Source organism: Mustela erminea, chromosome 8 (assembly GCF_009829155.1).
Source record: "Mustela erminea isolate mMusErm1 chromosome 8, mMusErm1.Pri, whole genome shotgun sequence".
Classification (NCBI taxonomy): domain Eukaryota; kingdom Metazoa; phylum Chordata; class Mammalia; order Carnivora; family Mustelidae; genus Mustela; species Mustela erminea.
In genome coordinates this window covers 86,830,665-86,856,880 of record NC_045621.1, presented here as the reverse complement: position 1 = coordinate 86,856,880, position 26,216 = coordinate 86,830,665, and the positions used below count along the sequence as shown (strand labels likewise).

Here is a 26,216-nt window from a genome sequence, read left to right as displayed (position 1 = left end):
GGCTTTGTAATATAATCAAGAACATTCTATTCTAGAGATATGTATGGAAATATAGACCCACTCTTTGTGCTTCCTGACTCCTCCAAATTTAATCCTATTGTCTAAAGTCTAGGACTTGTTGAGTAATGGGAAAATATAGCCCCAGACTGTGGTTATCAATCTTCATAATGGATTGCCTACTCTACTCTGAGAAACATGATATTAGTAGATGTCAAAACAAACTACTTGCATTGCCTAAAAGAACACAATGGTCTTACAACCTTCAAAATGTTATTACAATGGATGCCTTTCATGAAGATGGCACTGAAGGTGAAGAAGGAAGCCCCTGTCCCTCCCAATGCGAAAGCCAAAGCAAAGGCTTTGAAGGTCAAGAACAGGGTACTTAAAGACATCCCCAGTCACAAAAGAAAGATCTGCATGTCACCTACCTTCCAGGAGTCCAAGACACTGCATCCTCAAAGGCAGCCCAAATATCCTTGGAAGAGAACCCCCAGGAAAAACAAGCTTAACCACTATGTCATCATCAAGTTCTACCTACTACCAAGTCAGCCATGAAGAAAATAAAAGACAGCAACTCACTTGTGTTCATTGTGGATGTCAAAGCCAACAGGCACCAGATCGAACAGTTGTAAAGAAGGCCACTGACATGCCCAAGGGTAACACCTTGATCAGGCCTGATGGAGAGAAAAAGGCCTGTGTTCGCCCGGCCCCTGACTATGATGCTTTGGATATTGCCAACAAAATTGGGATCATCTAAACTGAGTCCAGCTTGCTAGTTCTAAACCTAAATTTATTTACCATAATTTTTTTTACAATGGAGGATGAGTTAAATATACTGTGGTATATCAAACATTATCATATAATATATTCACTGAAATGCAGAAGGCAGATGGTACTCGTCTATTTATTATTTACTTAATGCCCCTTAGGTGTGGGTTATGCAGCCACACAGTAGATAGACAACTGCCCTTGGTTTCAGAGTGAATATAGTGTAGTAGGGGGAATGGAGAAATCAACAGATAATTGTAATGCAGACCAATATTTCTTATAATAAAGTAGGATCAAGATATCATGGGAGCTCTTAGGAGGTGTATCTATTTCAGAGAACCCTTTTCTGAAAAGGCGACATCTAAATTGATCTGAATGAGATGACAGAGGAATCCAAGGTTTCTGGGCAATGGAAAGGTACTCTAAGGGAAGAAATGAAAATGAGTATGGGAGAGCTTGGGAACGAAAAATTAAATATGGCTGAATCATAGAGACGCAAAAGGAAATACAGAGCAAGGGGCTGCACTGTGGGTAGGTGGCAGAGAACACAGGGTCTGGTAGGCTGAATTAAAGCTTGCACGGCAATGTAACATCTGTGGCGAGTCTCAGAATGTAACCAAGCAGAGGAATAGGGTGATTAGATCCAAATTTTAGAGAGATCACAATGGCTGCAATATGAAATACTGGCTAGAAGAGAAAGTGTGGATGAGATGGGGGAGAAATCAAAAGATACTGTTATTAAATCCAAGTAGGAGATTATGGTAGTACAGATATTTATATGCATAAAAATTTTTCATGACACATTTTCATTATAATATAAGCACATATACAATGTTAATCCATGGGTAAAAAAATATTGAAGGATAGACAGTAATTTAGTATACTTTGGGGAAAGGGAGATTGTAAATTTATACTTTTTTGAGTTGTTAATTTTTTTAAATCGGGCATTACATAAATAACAGACATAATGAAAATCATTCCAATTTGAAAAGAGTGGGAGCTGCAGATTTCCAAATGCCATGGGACTAAATGTGTAATTTTGCACAGTGAACATAGCTCAGATTAAACACTGATCTGTGATTGGCAGTGACTGATTGAGAGTTGGGTACCAGCAAACATGAGTCCTAGGATGATTACCTTATCTAGAGGCGACTACTCCTCCCAAATTTAGAAATTAATGTTAACAGCAATAGAACTCTAAACTGGTATCTTTATACACCAACTGCTTCGATTAGTCACTTTTTCTGTCGTGTTTCATATGAGCACCACAGGCAAAAGTTTTGGTGTAGCTGACTGCAAAACTGTGGAAACTGCTAAACTATCTACTAATTACTTAGATAGTATTCTTTCATGAATATTGAGAAGACTGTTTCTCAGTACTTAAAATATTTTCCTACTGATAAAAGAATGCACATGAGTTTTTGTCTAACATTTGTTTGATTGAAATAAATTTGGGGTTTGGGTATTTCGTTTACAAATAGAAAGGTAAATTGAACAAGTGATATAGACGTGACTATACGCTATGGGCCAGTTTTATTATGCAGAACAAATCTGTGTGAACCAAATTATTTGGGTGTCAAAGGTACAACTCAATTTCAATTAAAAAGCACTGTTTCTTGAAAGATTGGCCTTAAACCTTAGATTTTGGAATGCCCTTGAGATCTGTTGTGTATGTAGCCCAACATTTGTTTACTTTCCATTAAATAAGAAATTGCTTACGTGGGCAGGTTATTTTGATATGATGACACCACTGAGGGTTTCAATAAATGTACATGCAAATCAATCAACCCCAAATACATTGAAAACATATCCAATAAACATCTGGAAACTAATGAACACACATTTGTTAACACAGAGGGAGTTGTGGAAATTCAGGATCCATTGGTGGCTAGCCTGATTTAGTAGCATGTGGATTTAAGAATATTTCATGGAGTCAAAAGAAAGAATGGGTAATTATAACATGAGGTTCAACATCTTTAGATATGTAGAACATTTTCCGTTGCTTAAAACAAATATTCCCTAGGAAAGTATAAAACATTTTTCTGACTTGCAAAGTTTTTGCAGTCTATCATTTAAATTACTTAAATAAAGGGAGCTTTACTGCTCCCCAAAGCTAAGAATATAACACCCTCCATGCATATTAGCTTGATCTTCCTGACAGACCAGAAAAGTGTTTGTGTGTGCCAATTAAAACAAAAATGGATCCCTAGTGGCTTGTTCTTCACACAACTTCTGAAGACGGCTATCATTGTTTGCTAGGGTAACCCTGGATAAGGCTGCTATCCAAAGTAAACAAACTTTTCAAAACTTTCATGACAGATGGGGGTTACAAATGCATTTTAATAAGAGAGTTGCCAAAGCAACTTTTTCCCCCTTATAATCAGCATATATTTACTTAACATCTAGCAACATTGGGAACACAAGGCAGATCCTTTCTCACAAAATGTTTTAACAAGAAACATTTTTGGAAAGACAAATTGAAGACCTTTTACTTCTAACTGATATTTTACCCATAGTTTAATGTTAACTTTGCTCAACATGTTAAGGAAAATGTTAGGAGTTACTCAAACCAGACTGTAATTTGAGATAGACATGCAGCTTGATAATGTAATTTCTTTGGTGGTCATAAACACCTTTGAGACCAAGTAATATAACTATTAGTATAACCATGACAACCTTTATTTGATCAGCTATATCAAATGGATATTTGTGGAGTGTGATGCAAGATGAAAAAAATGTGAATCTGGGGGTTTTTATTTCTTCAGTTTTAGGTCTTGAGCTCTCACTATTATGTAGCCAAAATATATACCTATATTTTATGCTGTTAGAATTCAATAAAGATAGAGTCAAAATTAACTTCAAAAATAATTTATATTCACTTCAAATGAATTTAGTATATTTTGACATAAATTGTTATAGCTACTTAATTTAATTCAAATATAATGACTTCATCATGAAGTCCAAAGTGTCTCCAAATACAATAGTAATTAAGTTCCATTTCTTTTAAATGGGTAATCCATTTATTTGTAGAATCACTGTAGCCATATAATTCAACATTTTTTAGGAGTGTTTGAATATTTGGCATATTTTATTACACATTTCCTACATATAGTTTCAGCTTCATTAAGATGGAATCAATTCTCCTTTGGTTCATAATCAAAGATTGATGATAAGCAAAATATGAATGATATTTAGATCAAACGTAGGATTGTTTTAGTCCTTTCTAAGATTTGAAGGGATTTTTTTTGGATGCCCCAACCCTGTTTTAGATATATTTTTTTCATAGTAGAATAGTGGTTATTTTTCAGGAGCGGGGGGAAGAAGAAAACAATTGAATAAGGTGATTGCGTGATCCTTTAAAACTGGGCTACCTTTAACGTAACAGTAAAGAAGCAAGACTTTTTTTTCCTAAGATCTGCATTCCATTCCAGATTTCACAATTGAGACCAACTCACTATAGTCCATTTCACATATGCATAGAGTCCTTGACTATAAGATTGTTTGCTGAGGACTAGCAAACTAGAAATCAAGATCTTTGTAATCTCTTAATTCTATCATTATAAAATGATGGCAATTTGATAGAATGGCATTCTCATTTTCCTCATTTGCTTCATTTTCTTCATTTGCAAAATTACTTTATGATATTGGAGGGAAGCTGCATTTGGAGAATGTTTATTATGTGCTTTGAGATCATTAAAGCTGATATCACTTTGCATACCAAGTGGTAGTGTTCATATCCTTAATATACTAAAGTTCTGATACAATCAACCTTTAAAGAATAACATATCATGACCAACAGTTTATGTGTAATTCCATGATGTAAATGTGTCTGCAGTAATTACTCTGTCCTCTGAAATCTTGACATGAGCATTGTCTGTGGCATTCACATTGGGACTTGGTATAAGCCATTTTCTATTGTTATTTATCTTTATATGCATATGTCCTATCAATGCAAACAGATTGTGAGCTCTTGAGTGTTGGGGGGGCATATCCTTAATTTCTAGCAATGTGCTTCCCACTTAATGGATGCTTAATCAATCCTTGATGACTAGAGGTATATCTGGTCAAAGACACCCTGATCAGTCTCCTGAACAAAGAATTATTTGCAGAAATGATTCTGTGATAGGAAAAGTGCTGCTCTCAAAGGGGGGAACACATATCACTCACTATTTCTTGCACCTTTGATAGTCTCAACATGCATTTGAGGTCAACTGGAATGGAAATAGCAAAAATACTAAGCCATCAAATACATTTAAGTGATAAGGTATCTATCCATAGCATAAAGTTGTGCACGGATCATTGTCATATACATTTGGTTTTTATTTATAAAAGATTGGCAATAATTAAATTAAAATGGCCATAGTGTTTACTCTGTGGAGTCATGAATAGTTTTAATCTACTTTTTTGCTATCTTTATTTTTTCCAAATTCTTCATAAGACATACAATTATTCTTATAATTAGGAAAAAATGTGGAATTCTATAAAGTTTTTGTTTCTATTCTGGTAAACTAAATTACAGAAATTTTTAATAGTTTAATGCCATTTACATGTTATTTTTCATTTAAATTAAAATTGACCAAGGGAAAGACTAAATGCCAGACTGTATATAGACAAGGGCGATGCTTAATTGACGATACTGAAAAGGGCAATACTTAAACATAGACATTGCTCATGAAAACTCTTCAAAGTTGCCTAAATTAGCCTAACAGTATTCCATGTGTTAATTAAAGCCTGAAAAACACATTTCTTCTCTCCTCACCACTTACTGGTGGAGTTTGGAGCTGGGAGATAACCTGCTTCCATCTTCAGAAGAACCACAACAAGGACACAGACCTAGGTTCCTAGCCTAGAGGAAAACTGTTGTTGAAATAATACCAATATTCTTCATCCTGCTCAGTGGGTACATTCATATGATTTCCTAGACATCCATGTGACACCAGCAAGCATTCAGACACATCCTGATTGAGTGTGAAAAGTTTGAGGAAAATTTCCCCAGACAGGTAATTAAAGATATCTATTATTGGCAACATTGGCACATTTCACTAAGACTGCTTTGGTGCCAGGATATATCCCTTCAAAATAGGAGTTGGTGGCAAGGACGGATTTCAAGAGATGTTTGTCTAAAGTAGGCTTCAAAGCAAAATGGAGACCAGCCACTCTTGCCTAAACCCGTTGTGCTTTCTCTTAAGTTCCATCTTCATCCACCTCGCGTCAGCCAGTTTTTCTCACTTAAGCAAAACATGATATTGCGAGAATACATTAGCATGGCTTAATATCAGATCTTTTATGCCTGTTATTAGTTTTACATCACTTTAGATTGTCATCAGGAATTGTTCAATCAAAAGGTTTAGTCAAAGCTAACAGTTGTTACTGATGTCTTTTTCCCCCAAGAGTGTTGAAAATTCGATTGTTCAAACTGCAAATATGATTCAGCAAACCATTTATCAGAAAACCTTAAGGAGGTAATGTAAAATGTGGATGGAAACCTGAATTAAATGGACTTGAGCAGTCAAAGACTTTCAAACTGCTTTCCTGTGAACGTCTGGGATAAAGCAGAACAAAGTCAATTACTGACTGTAATTAAGAAGTGGATGCATTTAAACTGTAGAGAGCAGTAGCAGACTTCTACAGACTGCCTTGTAACTGGAAAGATTAGTGGAAAGACAGAGGAGAGACTGTGAACTGTATCTTCCTGATAGTATATTTTGAATGAATTGCATTCATACAGTTCCCTGATCCAACGTCCTCAAATGAATTCATAGATCACTGATTATGTATGATTAATGCAGTAATATATCTGGATAAAGAAACTTTTAAAATGTGTTTTGTTTTTGGTTGTGTTGGCTGTAAAAGATTCCCTTTCCTTGCATAGCATGCACCAAAAATGTGAACGTATGGCTGAAGTACTTACATTTTATCACTGTTTGAATTTACTAGATTGAAAACTGAACTGTGAGCTCTTACCTAAACCCTCAGCATATAGTAAATCTAATTATGTTTTTTGCTTGTACTTTGGAATGTTTCTTTTTATAATTTTAATAATGGTTTTTTATAATGGCAGAAAAATAGATTGTACATTGTGTTTGGGCTAATTTGTGTTTCTTTGTGTATGTTATCAAATTGTGATATTCTATAATACATTCATAATCAAAATATTTAAACTTAGGTTAGGAGGAGGGTAGAGGTCAGGGACATTACCGGTTTTCTTGGGTTAGTTAAAAGTGACCTTATATTTCTAGATTACTATTTCTGTGGCAACAGTTTATAAAGTAAATATTTGGAACTTAATGTAAGTAAAGAACATTGATAGGGTGTTCAAATAATTAGGCAAACATCAGCTTAACTGTCTTTTAATAGATAAATAAGACAGAGGACTATTTGGAGGCTATTTTGAGCCATCCCAAATCTTACATGCAATTTTACTTAAAAATTAAAAAAAAAGAGCGAGCGATTGGTCCCAGTAGTCTGTCAAATTCTAATGTGGATAATTAAATTCCTCTTAGTTTTTAATCTTTCACTTCTCAGAATTGCATATACTTAGTTCCTCTTGTTACTGTTTTAAGACGTGAAAACACCTCTCACTCAACAATGGTTGCGTCACGGGACAGCGTGATGTTGTATCTCTGAATCATTTTTTCTCAAAATAAATGAAGAGTGAATATATAAGTATGGATGTAATCGAAAATTTCCTTAAAACTCCAGGATCATTGTCATTAAATGTTGCCGTAAGAATCACTGAACCCTTCAGACTGAGCTATTTTGGGTAATAATCCTCGCTTTAATGATAGAATTATAAAGACATCCTGAAAAGTGATTAGTGATTTTCTGAACCTGTGGGCACATTTCAGTGTTCACCTCCGATTTAGAGCAAGGAAGTCTGAGAAGAGGTGACTAGCCCCTGATTGAGTATTTTGAAATGGCAGTCTTCTAAACCTTTGAAGCCTTGCTTGATGTGTGACATTAGTTGGGCAATGTTCATCTTCCTGTTGAAACAAAAAGTCAATACAAAGGGAGAATCTTCACAGTTCAGACCGATGGCCTAATACAGAAAGCATGTCTACACCCACCCTAATCAATTTCGTCTCTAAGTAGCCTTTTCTGTGTGAAATCAAGAGCACCGCTCTGTTTCTATAGGGTCACATTCTTCTCTCACAATTCTGGAGAGGAAGAGATTCACTGTAATGAAAAATGTATAGTTACATGTTAAATATTGCCAACTACTTAATAGCTCTCAGAGTCTGGAACGGGGATGTTCACTTGATAAATACTCTCTGTGAGAGGTTCAAATATGTAAATAAAGTTTTATTCTAATATGGTCCGTTTGTGGGGACATTAGTCCTTTATTACTTTCCTATAGGCCTTTAGGATAGGAAAGTAGAAATAGCCAAATGTTATTCATTTGAATGACCTTTTTGGAAAAGTCTGCATTAGTCTCTTTGGTAAATAATCTGTTTTACAGCCTTCCATAAAAGGAAATCAAATATAGAGATACTATTAGATTTGAAAAAGACAAACAGGAAAGAGCCGAAAGTGCAGAATGAATTCTGACACACCCGGGTGCATTTTTCTGAGGTTCTGACTTAAGTGGGTACTGTCTGCATCGTTCTGAACTTCCTGACTCGCTTCTCCTTGAGTTGGAGCAATTCAGCTTGAGTCCTACTCTGAGTTAATCGTTCTATTATTAAAACAATAATGTATTTGTTATGACATGAAAAAACAGTTTATAGAGAGCAGTTCAAAATGATCCTGGTCTTCCAGTTCCCAGAAAGACAATTACTGGAATCTAAGGAAATATTGTGTTGTATTGAAGTCTTGTTTTTTAAACTATATATATATATATATATATATATATATATATATATACACACATATATACACATATATACACACACACGTATATACATATATATGCATATATCATATGCATATATGATATATATGTATATATATCTCCTTTTTTTAATGTAAGACTTTATTTCATATGGTTTGCTTACCTGTCGATTTTTTTTTCAGATCACAACAGTATCAGGAAATGAGTTCCTTCTGCAGTCAGATATTGACTTCATCATATTGGATTGGTTCCACGCTATCAAAAATGCAATTGACAGATTGGTATGTATTTGTTTTGGCTGTTACCTTTATTAATTAAAATGTTGTCACTTAAATTGTGTTGCTTAGGCATATAACCACATATTTAAATAGATCCTATAGATCGAGAGATATTAAGTTATTTTAAGTTTAAATAAAGTCCACTAAAAACCCATTTCAACAGATGTGATTCCTAGAGCTAAATGTCATTTGATTTCTCTCTTTCAAATGAAAAACACAGTGTATTCATTCCCCCCCGCCGAAATAACATGGACATTCATTTACAAGAAGCTGTAAAAAGCACACAAGCACTTAATGACTACTGAATTTTCACATTTTCAGTTTATGTTGTCTGTAATACACATTCTTGAAAATAAATACCAGAGTATTTGAGCCCATACTAACTGTTATAATACCAGTAAATAATAATCCTTTATACTGATTTTCACTGTTCTTCCAGTGAAGTTAGATTGTTCTTCCCATGAAAATTATGAATCTAAAACTTCAAGAAATTATCCAAAATCCATAAATTTGGAGTATATTTTTAAAGAATCAAATTATTTAAAACTACCATTATATAATGATTCTAGACCAAACATTTAATTTTTGGATTACTAATATTTGCAGAATCTTGAGGAAAAAATAACTATTCTCAGGAGCTTTTAATAAGGTATACAATATGAAAATACTGCATTTTCTGTATGATTTTATTTCTATTTAATTGCAGTCTTCCTTTATAACATTTTGGGACTAAAACTTTAAAAAATAACAAATTGACTTTTCTCCTTCAACTGTCTAGTCCCCTTATCCAGGCTTGCTTGAGTGCTTACCCCCATGGCTACCCACCCACACACAGAGTTTGTTGTTGTCATTAAGAGTGGACTCTGGACTCAAACTGCTTGAGTTTGAATCCTGGTTCCATCCTTACTAGCTGTGTGGCCTTAGGCAAATTACTTATCTCTTTGGCTTCAGTTTCCTTGTCTGGAAAGCAGGGGTAATGATGATATCTACCTCACAGGATTACTGTGATGATTAATTGAGTTAATACAAGTGGAGTGCTTGGGGTAATGCAAAACATTTAGTAAGTTTTATATACATAGAGCTATTATTAAATTTGAATATTGAGCTTAGCATAGAGGACCTGTCCTAAAATAATTATCTTAGTTGAGTCTTCCCTTTAGAATTAACATCAAAATAGATCACTAAGCTATTTGGTAAATCCGTTCTTCCCTGTAAAATTATTTAGTATAATTGTTTGTTATTTCCAGCCAAAGGATCCAAGTGGTTCATCAAGAAACCTGGAATTATTCAAAATCCAGAGATCTTCCAGTACTGAATTACTAAGTCACTACGATAATGATATGAAAGAACAGAAACCAGAGCACAGAAAATCTTTAAGTAAGTATTTTTTTTTACTAGCTGATTTTAACTTTGTCTAAATGCATTGCTTATGAAATATAAATGCATGGAAATTAAGATTTGAGCCAAACTCATACTACCCATGGAAGATTCGTAGCCATTTCCTGGCCATGGATTCGTACACTGGAGGGCAGTCTGGGTGCTTTGCTCGCATCATTGTTGGTAAGGCCGTTTGAGAAAATAATTGTTCCAAGGTCATGGTCTCTGCTTACAGCAAACCTCTGAATCTCTGAGTAATAGCCATGGCGTTCAGACTGGTGATTGATTTTGAGAGTGGTAAATGTCAAGCGTCTCCAAACCTTGGTATGCTGACTATTTGATTTCCATACATTAAAAGATGTATGAGTGATTGCCACGGGTTGGCACAACTTCAACCAAGAGGCTATGGAACTTTCCACACTTTCAGACCACCAGAAAGATTTAGATATGTGGGTTATGAATTATATGTTCTCCAGGGTCACATCAAGTTGTAATATCCTGAAAGAAGTGAGTTTGGAGTAAGAAGCACCAATCTCACCATATAGTGATCTTGAGTATAACTCTCAACCTTGCCCAGCCTGCTTCCTCCTCAACAGGAGGAGGGTATGAAAATGTGTCACGCATCTCACAGCTGGTTTGGGGGGTTTCGGCCTTCTAAAAGGTATCTCTGAAATCAAAGTGGGAGTCTAAGAAATCAAAGAAAACTAACTTCCCAAAGTCTCAAAATTTATAGTACCTTTCCTGGATCACCTACCCTCAGCCTTCTGAATCCCTATTTTTTTCTGCCATCTCCCTCTGATCTAAGATCAGTGTAGTTACATTCTAGCTTTTTGATTTAAAGAGAACTCTATACGTAGAGAAGGGCTTCTAACAGAATATCTACACGTATACATGAGTACATGAGCTAAATGACTATGTATGTATATATGCATAAGTTTGTGTGCATTAGGGAAGACACATATATACATATGTATATATAAACATAGATGCACTCTCACATGCATATGACAAGGAAGAGAGAAGCTATTTATATATAATATATCTTACAGAGCTAAATTATTGGGATATTAAAAATCTAGAAATAGCATGACAACTCTGAGTAGAAGCACCCTTTCAAAATGAAGTCATTATTCAAAAACTCATACCATAATTTCAGCAATTGCTAGAAACATATTTAGCTAGCCAGTTGTGTTAGGTTGGAGTTTAAAATGATCCATGTTAATGTCTTAATCTGTATGGTGTTTTGTAAATTAAGTTATTTGCGGAGAGTTAGCTGTGCCATTTAAAAGATTGTTCCATAGGTGGTACAGTTTGGAGTTACCTCATTTGAATATTTCCCTTTAATTCCTGGTCATCATTCCCCTTTGCTTAATATGGAATCAAATTTAAGGTAAGATTTTAGAATTAGAATTGAATTGTGAGTATGTTAATGTTAATTATATGACCATTTTGTCGTGTGCATGTGATGGGATACATGAGGCAAAGATTAGTCGAGGTTTGGAGGATACCTTGACATGCGTCTAGAGACTGAAGCTTAGGAGAAAATAAAGATTTATAAAAGTGTTTGAGAAACAGTGAAGCAAACGGATTCTATGTTCAGGGATAGTCACTTGAAATGTTTTAGGATGATACAGGGGGAGAAATGTTCCTACAGATAGAATACCAGCTACTCCTCTTTAGAGTTTATTTTTGATTGGGAAAGACAATGATTTGTGTATTTGGGGCTTAAATTCAAGCCTTCCTAGAGAAAAGGGACGAGGCATATGATTTATCTATTCGTTTTAAAATGTAGTTAATTCTCTAGGGACCTCATATTCACCTTTTCCTTTGCAGTTTAAAAATAATGATAGCCAGCAACCATTGAACACTTTCTTTTCACCAGGAATTATTCTAAGTTCTCATTTGTGTTGACTTACCTAATCCTCCCACTAACCCAACGAATCAGGTGCTACTACTAAACCTATTTTAGAGATGAGAAAACTGAGGCATGGAGATTAAGGCCATTTGTACAAAGACAAGTTACAGAGACAAGTTTCAAACCCATGCAATTTGAGATTAGAGCTTATGCTTTTAATCATTACACTACAGTGAAGTCAACAAAGAAAAGGTAAACTTAATTTATATCAACTTTAGACTTGGATGGAAATGCTACATTAAAAATGACATGCATAGAAATCAGTGAACTTAAATAGGGACCCAAAACATATTAGCAAAAGAACTAAAACCAAATGTCTCTGGAGTTTGGTGTCACTATTAAAATAAAGAGGTCATTTAGTCTTTAATGTTAGCCCTAATTTTAGAAAATGCTTCATTTCTATATTTTGATGGATATTTATAGTTGTAAGCCCTTTTTAAGTCTTAGTAATTTTTTTGCAGTGTAGGATACTGTTAATATCCCTCTATTACTTTAAATTAAGTTTGTTCACTATTTATGTGTTGCTTTTCATTTGAAAGTCATAATGATTGACACACCCACACAATGTCAAATTAGATTATGCATTTGAAATAATGATTGGCATATTTTATATTTGATGCTTTTTAAAATATTTTTTCAAGTAGGAAGTATACTGTGTGAAACCCCCTCTGATATCCGTCCTAGATTTGAACACCCAAACTTGGATTCTTAAAACATGCATTCAGTTTTATGTTACCCTCTTGAGATTAAACAATTATGTGGAATTAAAGATTCACAGACTCCCCTTCCTTATTAGTAGTCTAAGCACAAACTTTATTGTCAGTTTGCTGCCTTTGGCTTCCTGTGCCCTTGATGTTCCCATAAGTTTTGTCGCCAAGATTGTAGACAGATAAAGCCAGAATTACTTTTTTTAAAGGCATGTGAACATCATTAGCAGCTAACAGGTGGTCATTTCATTGTCCAGTTTCTCTGGGTAACATGGGAAAAAATATGTACTCTCAATGAGTGAATTGTGAAAGTTAAGTGCTTAAATATACTTTCCTTTTTAAAATATGATTCTAATCTGCCAACATTATTAAGGACTAATCAGATATTTTAAGATATCAGCTGAGTCTAACAGACAAGAAGCCAGAAAATTCAATGTAAGGGCCAAATCACTGTGGGAAATTCAGGACACCAGCATGGGATGAGAGCGGGAGAGCAGCTCTCCAGGGAGGGTTGTTAATGGAAAGTGGAGAGTCAATCAAAGAAAATGCTAGCATATTTCTCCAAGGAAAGAGAAGTATCTTCCACGAATGGCAAAGAGGAAAGGCCCAAATATAAATCCTGTATCAAATAAACCTGGAGAGTTTTCTTAACTTTTCTGAGCTTTACTTTGTAGATCTGTAAAAATGGGTCTACTAATGTCCTTGCATGATAGCATGAGAATTTGAAATTAGACATGTAAATATTTAGCTCCCAGCAGGCCCTCAATGAGTAGGAGCTCTTATTATTATCTTCTCTGTCCCGGAGCAGATGGTACCAAAACAGGGCATGAGCCTAGGGTCGTATCTAATGGAAGAATGGAGCAGGACACATATACTTGACACCCTTTACCCAAGTATAGAGAGAATATGGGGAAAGAACCAGAATTGGGTATGGGAGTCATGGCTACGAAAATCTAAATAGGAGCAGCTGGTCTTTCTCCTGGCGAGTCCCCAGGTGAAAATGGCAGCCAGGGCATTCTTGGGAGCAGCGCACCAGGAAATAATAGAAAGGAGCCAAGAGATACTCATGGTTCTTGTATGCCCAGAAGAGCTGGTCATGAAGTTCCAGTTGATGGAAAGGATTCAGCATCTAACCATTTCACTATTCCTTTAGGCACAGCTCTAGTTTATTCATCCATTCATGTATTCATTCTTTTTAACTAACAGGTATACCTGAAGGTACACAACTAAAATTCATGACTTCACTTGTTTGCACTTTCCATTTTTTAAAAAATATTTTCGTATTTGGGTTATGCTTCACAAGTGGTATACTGTGCGCTGATCAGGGCTAAACTGTGAAACCCATGCATGGAGACCTTGGGTAACTTGTATATGAAACTGATACTTATAGCATTATAAATAAGCACCCCAAAATGACAAATGACCATGAAAAATATAAAAAAGAATAAGATCAAACAGTAAGAGAACTGAAAGAAAATGAATTTTCTTCTAGCTGTCTTTCAACGAACTTTTCATAAACAACAAATGTATTCTGGATGCAACCTTTACAGTATTTAGGTCTCATTCCCCAATTTCATCTCCCCTTAGTGATGTGTGTAGTAGGGGTGTATGTACAGAGCTACAGGGATAAAGACAGGAATGAAAAAAATGGGGTGAGATATTCATACAATGTAGAAAATGAAAATATCTGTGAACCCTTAATAATATCTTTGTTTAAAAATTTGCCTGTGAAGTAATCATGATCATGCCAAGTGAAAATAAGTCTGATAGAGAGGCAGTTATTTTTTGTACTAATCTAAATAATTATAACACTGGTCACCCACAACGTAAGTAGACTGTGTCCTCAAAATCCAATTGTAAACTGGTTGCTTAGATCTCAGCACATTTTCATAAGGAAACCACGTACCAGCCACAAAAGGACACTTGAACCTTATGCAATCACTTAGAATGTTGTTTTTAGGGAACAGCTTGTTCTGAGTTTGTTGCACCTCTGGCCCTAAGAGCTAAGACTTTCCAGTAGCATTGCTTTCCATCTGGTTTCCCTTTTCCTCCTCCCCTGCTCCTGTACCTACCCCACCAAAGCAATTAGAATAAACAGAATGACTTTGGCTAAGAGGCTCCTGGACCCTGAAAATCCTCAGTGGTGTCAAGGAGGGAATGCAGAGCCTCCAAGCCAGAATAAAATACTGGGGAAAAGGGAGCATGAAAGGAAGGAAAATTTTTTAACACAGGCAAGGAAGTGAGTTCTTGGCAGGAGCAGATGCTCTTTGTACAAAATGTGTGTAATGACAGATTAAGTCTGGTATTGTCCTAAATGTTAATATTTGATGAATCTAGGTCATATCTATAGGAGTTATCATGATGCTTTTGTTTTCTGTATATATTAAGAGTTTAACAATTAAAAATGAGTACACACAAAGTATTACTCATGGTTATAATTTGATAAGGGAATATAGATATTTTCTAATTCTGGCTTGAAAATTTCTAAAGATCAAATTTTCTGATTATGAATTACATTAAGACCTCCTTAGATAATTTAAAAAAACACTAATAACTCTTTATTTTCCAATTTTTCTCCAAAAGTCTCTCTCTATATAGTGTGTGTGTGTGTGTGTGTGTGTGTGTGTGTGTGTGACTATTGTGGCCTTTCTAATAGCAGTGTAATTAAAGAAATTTGTAACATGTTTATTATTATCCAAAATGGAAAAGTCATACTAGTTTTTTGGATGCATATGTAACTAGCAATTGTTTAATACTCATATTGTGATGTCTGTTCTGGAGACCCATATAAAGACATATTTTAAAGTTGCTTATTCTTCTTAAGAATTTTGTATGAAACAGCCTAATCTTGCCAATGCACAAAAATAATAAGATAAATAAGCCATCTGCCAAGAAAATGAAAACAACATTAAAATTGCACAAATAAATTGTATCTCACCCTGAAGAAACAAAAATCTCCTACCTGGGAACAACAAAAAAGTCATAATATTTATGTAGAGTATTATGGGTTATTGTGTTGTCAAAGGGACAAAGGTTTTCGATTTGGGTGAGATGGTCAATCATCTGATTCTTGTTTTTTCCCCCCTAAAAACAATATTACTATCTTGGCACCAGTTTCAGTCAGTATGTATGTGAGAAAAATAAACTATTGAAGAAAAGTGTGAAAACAAAAATTATTTTGTTTTCCTATAGTCATAAGACTGACAATATCAAAGGAAAGGTGAATGTCAGTTCTTTTCTTGATTGTTTTCCACAGGTCAAGGGAGTTCTTTATTTCAGAATATTTCTATAACTAAACAAAAATGAAAAATTTTAAAAGAAAATTTATGTTGCTAAAACAGGAGGATTTCAATATTACGGGAAAAAAAAGACAGTAAAGATTAGACACACACTTGACAATCAGGCAACCAAATTACTTTGTCAAACTGGTTTTATTCATGAAGGTTACAGGGCCTCACTGAGGCACTGTGTGACTACAGAAATTTTCTGACATGTGTTCCAAAGGTACTTAGCAGCATTCCCAGCTTTCCTGGGACCCATAGATTACAGTTTCTTCAAAACATTCAGTTCTCCATGAATCATTTGATAAGAGGACCTAGTTATAAACTGAGCAAAGAATATTCTGATTAATCTCCTCTTTCCCATGTAAGGGGTTGATCTTGCCCTCTGAACTGTGGGTGTCCGTTGTCATGTATCTTGTAACATCAGCTACTCTGAGAGTCTATCTAACCCTATCAGCACTCAAGCACTAGATCACCCCATCTCTTCCTGACCCTTGCAGTAACTCCATGACCGTTTTTTCCCTTAGATAAACTGCATTTAATCAATTTCTGATTTCATTAGGTCAGATGGCATCTTTCTTTCAATAATAGGCCAAATCAAAAGGGCTCTTCGGTCTAACTCTTGAGCAATATTTCCTTAGCATTAATACACTACTGTGATTGTAAACAATATAAAAAGTGCTCTTTGATCTCCTTTGAAAGTTTCTCTCCATTTATTCTATGACTCTAGAATGGGTATATATTAACACTTCTTGTAAAGTTTTATCGTATAATATTTGTTCACTACTGTCATATCACGTTTAAGCTATCTTAGCTAAACATGATATTTAAGGGGTTCTTATAATGAATCCCTGTGTAGGGGGGAAAAAAACATTCTTTGAACACATATGGTCGCCTCTTTTTGTATACAGAATTTATTGGGTCTACTCCTTTTTGTTTCTGGAGTATAAAAGCAATGTTAGTTTTCTTCAAAATCCTAAAAGAAAGTAATTTGCTTTTTAATGCATTTATTTTGATGTCCCAAGTAGATCTAATGGTATAGTTAGGGGGGAAAATTATATAATCTGAAATTTTCTTGGAAAATAAGTTTGTTTCTTACTACTCATCATAAAATCCACATGCATGCAAGGAAGATCAGGTGTTGCTTTCACCCAATGTGTGAGATGTATCCAAAAATGCCATCTGTGTCTGTCCAAATTAAATAAAGTGTGATCTGTAACAATAGGACTCTTAGCTTCCTTCAAGAAATGTCTCAGGGGTGACTTGGGGAAAGGTAAATCAGTCTGCCAATTCATCTTTCCTTGATTATTTAAATAGAACCTGAAGCCACGTACTCTTGCTACTCAATTTCCCTAATATAAATAAATATATCCTTTTTGTATACAAAATTAATTGACCTAAAAAAGTAGAGGCCAAACGGAAGATGCTATGGCCAAATAGAAAATGTAAGGACTGGGATTTTGCCATTAGAGATGATGTCCTCCAAAATTGAAGTCAAAGGTTAAGAGCAATTTCTAATCAAATTACTGCATTGAAAGGATTCAAGTCAAAGTTCCTCAATAGAAACCTCTTCATGACCTACATCCCCTTCTTCAGTTTTTTCCCACTACTCCCTGACCCATGGTTTATATTCCAGAGAAACGGTGCTTATCATCCCTGACATACACTGGTGTATGCTGACTCTTGCCTGGAAGTCAAGGCCTTCCTTTCCTAAATTAACATTCTTTAAGACTCAGCTCAGGCCATGCATTCTCTTGAAAACTTTACAAGATTTCTATGATAAGTTAGGTGATCTTCCTTGGTTTTCTTATAATGTTCTGTCCATATCACTATCACTGTAATTACCAAAGTGTGTTACAATAAGCCAATGCCAAATGTCTGTTTGTCTACCCACTAGACTGCCAGACTCTAGAAAGGGTTCTGTCTTATTTACCCTTATATCTGCTAGTAGCAGAGTGGCTTGATTATATTTGAGATTGTTCAAAAATGTATAGTGTTAAGTTGTTAGTAAATGAATAAGGATATTCACATGACCAACATGAACATACTACTTGCTGTGTGCTAAAAATCATGATGAAATTTCTGAAACTTATTTAGGAACAATAATAAACCAGTCCTTGTCCTGACTACTTGTAATGGTTTGACATTTTAAGGTCACTATTTATGTGCCTCTTTCAGTTTTCTCTTAGAACTTTAAAATTTCAAATCAATGATATGTTTTCTGCAGGTCACATGTAATGTGCCTAATAAAATCATCTACAAATAAGTGCTCTATTCTGTGGTGAGGATAAAAATGACTAAGACCTTGCAGGAGAGGAAAGGAAAATCCTAATCCCTTTGCTTAAAGTCACTGTCTTCTCAACATCTTTCTCTTATGTATGCTAGCCCCTACTTTATTTAAGAGAAAACTCTGGTTCATTCTTACTCTTTAGGCTCTTCTATGGACCCTGACAGAATTTTCAAGGCCCTATTGGATGCGAGAAAAAAAGGAGAAACTCTGAAGTGTATCAGAAAAAAAGGAGTAATAAAATAAAAAAGAGTAGTTTGCAAAATTTTTGTTTTTCTGAAAATTTTAGGAGACTCAAAAGTTTTCTTTAAGGTCAGTTTATTTATAAAAATCTGACTAAAAACAGAAGCTTATAAAAATATTACATGTAACCTTTTCCAAAGGTTGTATGATTATTGTATCAGAAATTTGGGTCTAAGAGTCCCCAAATTTAAGTATAATTCTTACCTCTGGGATACTAGGTATAAGACTTGGACCAGTTTCTTAAGTTTCCCAGAAAGGACTTTCCAGATAAATACAATGGATATTTTTTTACATAAATATAAAATAAATATATGAATATGTATATGATTTATATATGATCTAATAAATATATTAGACCTAATGATAATGTAGATACTAAATCTAGAATATATCCCAAACTTTGTTGATCTATATTATAATATAAATATTAGATTCCAAATGAGTGTACTCTGAGCAAAATTATCATGGCTTTTGTTTGTGTACTATAAATTCTTCAATTCTTCTCTTTTAGAAATACAGCAAGAATGCACTTTGCCACTGATTTAAATAGTCAACAAACTCAGATTAAACAAATGCATAATTTATCAAGGGCCTAATTTTTAAATATCTTCATCATTCTGTTGACTCATGGCATCATAGTACTTTTATTTTAGTTTCCTTAAGGGATTCCTTAAGTGTTATGAGTAATAAACATTCTGTTTTGCCTTTCCTGAACGTGTGAGCCTGAGGTTATGGCGTTGCCTAGAGATTAAGCTTCACCAAGTGTCAGTTGCCTTTTCCATTCTTGTATGAAATGGCAAAATGGTGCAATAGTAGAACTTTGACAGAGATTTATGGATCACTTAAAAGCAATTAAAGATTTCGTTTACTTTTAGTATTATATGTATACATACATATATATGTGTGTGTGTATATATACATATATACATGTATATTCAAATCAAACCAAACATCGTAACACATCTGGTGATAAAGAGGTGGCATTTTTACTAGAATAAGAATATCAAAACCACCTGAATATAGAGTCACTCACAGGGAATAAACTGGAAGATGCTGTAAGTCTGGTCTCACTAAAACATACACGATCAAAAGACTGGTGAGCATGCCTAGATACCCACCATGTCGGCTCTATCTGAATTAAGGGAATTTGATACCTAGGAGAGGCCGTTCTAGCTGAGCAAGGTTTCAGTCTTTTGCTGAAGCCAGGATCTTTCTATTCTGTTAGACCACAAGTGCCTGACGGTATAAGCCTCCATATGATGATAACTCCTCATCCCCATTACTTAGACGAGAGTCTGAAACACAGTGGTTTTCCATATTTTAAATGTCTCAGTGAATGAGTGAACAAATGACTGAGTGAATGAGATGAAGAGAAGAAACCCATTGCAAATTTAATGTCCGAGGAATAAAGGGAAAATTTTTACATGCGAGGCACTGACCCCTTCCTCACCAGCCCAGGCCCCTTGGCAAGTATATTTCTTTTCTTTTTTATGATTTAAATCCAATTAATTAACATATAGTATATTATTAGTTTCAGAGGTGAGTTCAGTGATTCCTCAGTCTTACATAATACCCAGTGCTCATTACATCCTTTGCCATCCTTAACGCCATCCCCCAATTACCCAATCCCCACACCCCCTCTCCCCTCCAGCAACTCTCGGTTTGTTTCCTATAGTTAAGAGTCTCTTATTTTTGCCTCCTTCTCTGTTTTTATCTTATTTTATTTTTCTTTCCCTGCAACATGATCCCCTGTTTTGCTGCTTGTATTCCACCTCTGAGTGAAATCATATAACCATTATCTTTCTCTGATTGATATATTTCACTTAGCCTAATACCCTCTAGTTCTATCCACATCATTGCAAATGGAAAGATTCCATTTTTTTGATGGCAGAGTAATATCCCATTGTATATATATCCCACATCTTCTTTATCTTGTTCATCTGTTGATGGACATCGGGGCTCTTTCCATAGTTTGGCTACTGTGGGGATTGCTGCTATGACCATTCAGGTGCACGTGTCCCTTCGGATCACTTCATTCTTATCCTTGGAGTAAATACCTAGTAGTGAAATTGCTGGGTCATAGGGTAGCTCTATTTTCAACTTTTTGAGGAACCTCAATATTGTTTTCCTGAGTGGCTGCACCAGCTTGAATTCCCACCAACAGTGTGAGAGGATTCCCCTCTCTCTGCATCCTCTGAGGCACTGACCTGTTGATAGGTGTTTTAGTTTTGGTTCCTCAAGAAGCAGTTCCTGAGACAAGGATGTGAGCGTATATAATATTTTTGGAAATTGATACCTGGAGACACAGGTAGGAGGCGATGGGGGGCCCAGGGGAGAAAAGAGCCAGGGAAACAAGGCAGCCAATAAAGGGAAATAATAGGTACCCGGAATTTAATACTGCTGTGAAACTCTGGGAGTTTGTTTTTCATAATGAGAAGAAAGAAATGGCAGAGAATAAATAAAATGGATACATATTAGACAGGAAAGAAAGAACTACAGATCAAAACATGTTGGAAAACAGCAGTAGATTAGTGAGGCTGGAGTGCACAAAACATTAGAGCAACAACTGGAGATCAGGTTGGAAATGAACAGGGAACATTGGCAGGGGGGTCATGCATGAAGTGCTAGGGGATTTGGATTTTATCCTATAAGTAATAGGAGCCTAGCAACAGACTTTTCAGAAGGCAGGAGATATTAACAGATCTGATATGCAAAGTGATCACTTTGGTGGAAATGTGGAGAATGGCAAAGAGAAAAGTAGCACCAAAAACGAGTGAAAGATAAGAGATAAGAAGATAAATTAGGAAACTGTTACAGTGGGCCAAGTCACATAATGCAGGCTAAAACTAGGCAATGAGAACAGAGAAGGGGAAAGATCCAGGACTTTCTGCGGGGATATTGATAGGTTTTCTTGACACGTAGTAGAAGAATTATTGGCAGAGTCCAAACACTCACTGCATCTGTGGTTTGGGGAAAACATCAGGATGCCTAGGAGTTTGGCAGAATTTGCCCCCAGTTTCATTCTTTCAGAATCCTACTAGATGGGGTTACTTAGGTCCATGGACCAGCAGAAGCAACACCATCATCTTGGAGTTTATTAGGAAATACAGTATCTTCTGCCCCACCTGAAATCTACTGAACAGAATCTGCCTTTAAACAGCTGATTGACATGCACATTGAGAAGCACTCTAAGTAGTTTTGCAAGTTCAGAGCCAGAGTGGCTTTTGAAACTTTGACAAGCCTTACTCATATAGAAGAGCTGGGTATTCTATCTCTGTGTAAAATAACTCTGCATATGGTTATTATCATAGTAGCCATGCCATGACAATGATTATAGGTGGGGACTATTTATTTAATCTCATCAATCGCTTTCAAATGGTGACTGTAGACTGAGAGAGAACCAATAATTAAACACTTTCTTTGTAACTTGTGTCTGTGCCACACCTAAGTCATGAACTAAGTCAGTGGCTCTGGCCAAGCAAAAACAACAATAACAAAAATTAAGCCAAGAATAAACTACCCTCACTGAAGCAAACAGCCAAGAAAGCAAAGCTCCAAACAATTCCCTGGATGTCATCCATGAATTCCCTAGATATACGCATGTACAAAGTCCATCTGAAATGCTATTTACCCTTTTTTCCATTGGACTCTTTCTCTTTTGGGGGAAACATACAATCTCATATACAGCCATCCTTCCTTTATTGATTGATTGATTGATTGATTACTTTTCTAAATGCAAGAATAATAGTAGTTTATTGCTTAAATGTCTTTTATTTTTATGTTGTTCTTGGGTAGTTGAGTTAATTTTGCCCATTGGTCTTTCAAGTTGTATGTCATAATCCTGCATGAGCCAGGGTTTAGCTGTTTTACTCCCAGAGTAAGCTTATCTGTCTTGCCTGACAAAACAGTCAAGGCCTACCTGCCTGCAATTGAGTGTAGTTGGTACGAAGAGTTGCAAAGAAAGCCAATGTAGGCTCACCATTGAGTTATCAAAAAATAAAGGACAAATTCAAAATAAAGTCTGATTAGTCCTTCTCATAGTGTAAGACTTTACTCACCAAGAAGAGCTCACAGTGACTGTCTTTTGAAACAAAAGCCTCGTTTTCTTGGGTCTGCCTTTATCTGTTCTAGGAAAAGAAAACCAAAATGGGAAAATGATACTCCTTTTCCAAGTAAGAACCTTCCTCAGAAATTTGCCCCTAAAAGTCCAGTCTTAAAAATGTTTTGGATGGCAATGAAACAGATCGAAAAGACTTTCCTCAAAATCTTAATCCTGCCTGGATTCCCTTCACTTATTTAGCTTTATGACTCTGGGATATCTTACATAAGAATGATTAATCTTTTTTTTTTTTTTTTCCTTAGTCAGTACCTGGGTCTGTTACTGAGGTTCCATGCCTTATTTTTTAAATTAGGCATAACTGATTCCACAGAAGTGGTTGGCGGAGAACCCATAGAATTTTTGCTTAACTCATTTTTATTGAACAGAATCCAGAATTTTAGTCAAGAAGTGTTAGATATTAATCACATGTGAGTGGGATCATTAAAATTTCCTTTACCTTCCAGAACAGCGGGTCATTATAGAATCGTAAGAAGTGAGCTCACTTAATAATCTTTACAATTACATAAAAGCAATCATTTTCATAAGTCTTAGAAGAAGCTTTTAACTGTTACTTAAAGAGCATATCAGAATACCAGAAATTATTATGTTGTGTTATTATAGATGTGACTTGAGAAGTGAAGAAAAAAAATCTTCTCTTACTCAAGGCTCTTAGGAGCTATCCTTTCCAGATTGAATAGTTTTGTTTAACACAGGTTATGATTATACTTTTTACACAGCTAGAAGAGACCTTCCTGCTGAAATAGAAATTCTAGTATCATTTCTTAATTATTACACTCTTAACTTTATGGAAAAATGCAATAGTTTCTACTGCAGTAGAATTTGGTGCAGTAGAAATTGGTGACAATTTAAGGTGAGTCAGTAAGGAGAAAAACTAAAACAAATCCCTCCTCTAAATTATTACTGCCTTTCCCTTTTCTTTTCTTGTAACCACTTCTCATCTTTGACTTTGAAACCCAACAGTTTAAACTTGGTTCTTATTTCAGTGGGCTAATCCCCTTTCATAAATCATGCTCAAGAGCTGAAATAATTTGCACATCATTTAAAGAGTATTTGCTTTGAAATATTCACCTCAAGCCCTTTTGTATATCCTTTCTCTCTAAAGATTTGTAGTATTTGTTTTGTTCTCTGAGGTATAAAAGACCTGGATAAACTTTATTCCTGTTGTTTCAAGATTAGTTAACGAAAATGCATATTAATTCAGCAGGGATGGGAACAAACCTCAGTAAAGATGATCATACATGTGCCTCACGGGAATAGCAAAGTACAAAATGTCAGTCTTCAAATCTCCTTGGACTTGCTCAAAAGAGCATTGAGGGATTTAAATTTCCAGAATATGTCTACAAATGTATTTTCTTTGTTGTGGAGAACAGGAGCTATGCTGATTATTTTTCCCCAGATATTGATTTAATTTGTATTTGAACGAAAATTAAGCTATCCACAAAGTGGCTCTTCAAGAATACAGAGAAAAACAGCCACGGCAAAGGAAAATTTAACATTAAAAAATGATATGCCTGATATGCCGCTGGATTCTTAATTTGTTTTGTTTCAGACCTCAAATCCCAAAATAAAATTTAACAGAACAATCTCTTTTCCCCTAAAAGTAAGTAGAATTGAAAGGACCTCATAAAATCAGAAGTAAACATATTTAAAGTTCAATGACACCTTTCTGTGTATAAACTCCAGTTTTACAGTTTGCTAGTAAACTCAGAAAAAAATACTGATTTCTCCAAATAGTGTATCTGTTTTTTATGTTAAGATGTGCCCTGTTCTTTTCTTAAACTGAAAATGACCATAAACTTTGGCACTTAAGTGCTTATCCGGAAATGACTAAGTAGATTTGGGGGTAATAAATCACTCATAGGGATCCAGCCACCCACAGTCTTGTTCCACTTCTCTTCTTTACAAGTGTAGTAATAGACATTTCCACAGTCCTCAGGGTGCCAAACTTTGCACCATTAGGAAAATCTGCAAGTGGCTTGATTTATCTTCCTCACTCAGTTAGCTAAGACCCAACTAAGTAAAAATCAGCAGGAATAAACTTGACTTGTTAAACTTTTTTAATAGGGAGATGCAACAATTAGAACTTTCCTCCTTTGCCACTTCAATTTACTTTGGATGTGAAGCCCCTTGTGAAAAATATTCAGAGGAGATCTCAAATGATAGGTGCATGGCTGGATGATGCTGACTCGGAGTTTTCATTATACACAGAGGATTGTCTGCTGTTTGCAATTAATCCAGACACAATCCTCCTGGTACTTGGGGAGGAATGTGGAAGAAATAGCCATTTTATAAGTTGTAAACTCCTAAATTACCCTAAATTAGAGGCACTATTAATCGGACACTTAGATATAGACAGGATCTGCTTATTGTGTAGGCTCATCTTCCCCTGATGGAGAAATCAATTAAATATTTAGGATGTGGAATACCTTCCAGGTTGGATAATGCATTTCATTTAGATTATGGCCCTCCAATCCGAAACATTAAAGGGGATCTTAACGGATGGAAGCACATTACTGTCTCTTGGATTGGGTGCATTAACACTTTAAAAATGAATGTGCTTCCTAGGATTTCCTATTTGTTCCACCAGCTGCCTGTCGATGCGCCAGATAAACAGTTTAAGGATAAGTATGTAAAAGATGCATGTGCAACACACTGTGTGTTGAGGTGCACTCTTGTAGGAAAAGTCCCCAACTGTGGCCCCTTTGGAGGGCTTTCTCAGTACCTAGCAACCTCAGAAGACAGGGCTTATTTGATCATGGGAGAGTGGGAGGGAAAGTCAAAAAGGGGATGCAATTAGTCCTCTCACAAAGGTTCTGTGGATATCTAATCTGGTATTATTCCTTTCTATAACTTAATTCATAGCCAGTGATTATTATAAGAAAATACTCGGATGACATGGTAAAATTGGAAATAAGCCTAAGCTTTCCCATTATAAAAATATTTGGCATGAAGATAAATTGATTTGATTCTCACCCAAGGACCACTATACGGGGACCCAATTTATGAACAATATTGTAAGAACAAAGCTCTTGCATCCCCCATGCTACAGAAACACGGTAGAGAAATAGATGGTGTCTTGGAGTACTTACCAGGCTGTAGGCTGTGTCCTGAGGAATGTACATGTCCTCTCTTCCTTAATCCTGTCAATGACCTTATCAGGTACACAGGTGTTATGATCACCCTCATCTCATCTGTTGGGTGAATGAGACACTGAAGGCTGATCAAAGTGGTCAAGATTACACAGCTAAGAACTGACAGAATTAGAATTCAAAACCAAGCACTTTGACTCCACCGCCTGGAGTCATAACCATTGTTTCACGAGACTCTGGGTTCTAGAGTGAGGCTGAAGGTTTCTGCTACCTACTAGTTCTATAAACTTTGAACATGTCACTTAACCTCACTTATATTC

General features: G+C 35.5%; 1 protein-coding gene across 2 annotated transcripts in view; it reads left to right on the top strand.

Annotated features, from left to right (window-relative positions):
• The window catches only part of ARHGAP15 (Rho GTPase activating protein 15), a 601,111-nt gene that overhangs the window by 288,675 nt on the left and 286,220 nt on the right, over window positions 1–26,216 (top strand). For both annotated transcript variants that reach the window (XM_032356220.1, XM_032356221.1), the window contains exons 7-8: window positions 8,782–8,880; window positions 10,125–10,254. In XM_032356220.1, coding sequence (XP_032212111.1) covers window positions 8,782–8,880; window positions 10,125–10,254 — 229 coding nt within the window. The remainder of the gene's footprint in view (window positions 1–8,781; window positions 8,881–10,124; window positions 10,255–26,216) is intronic.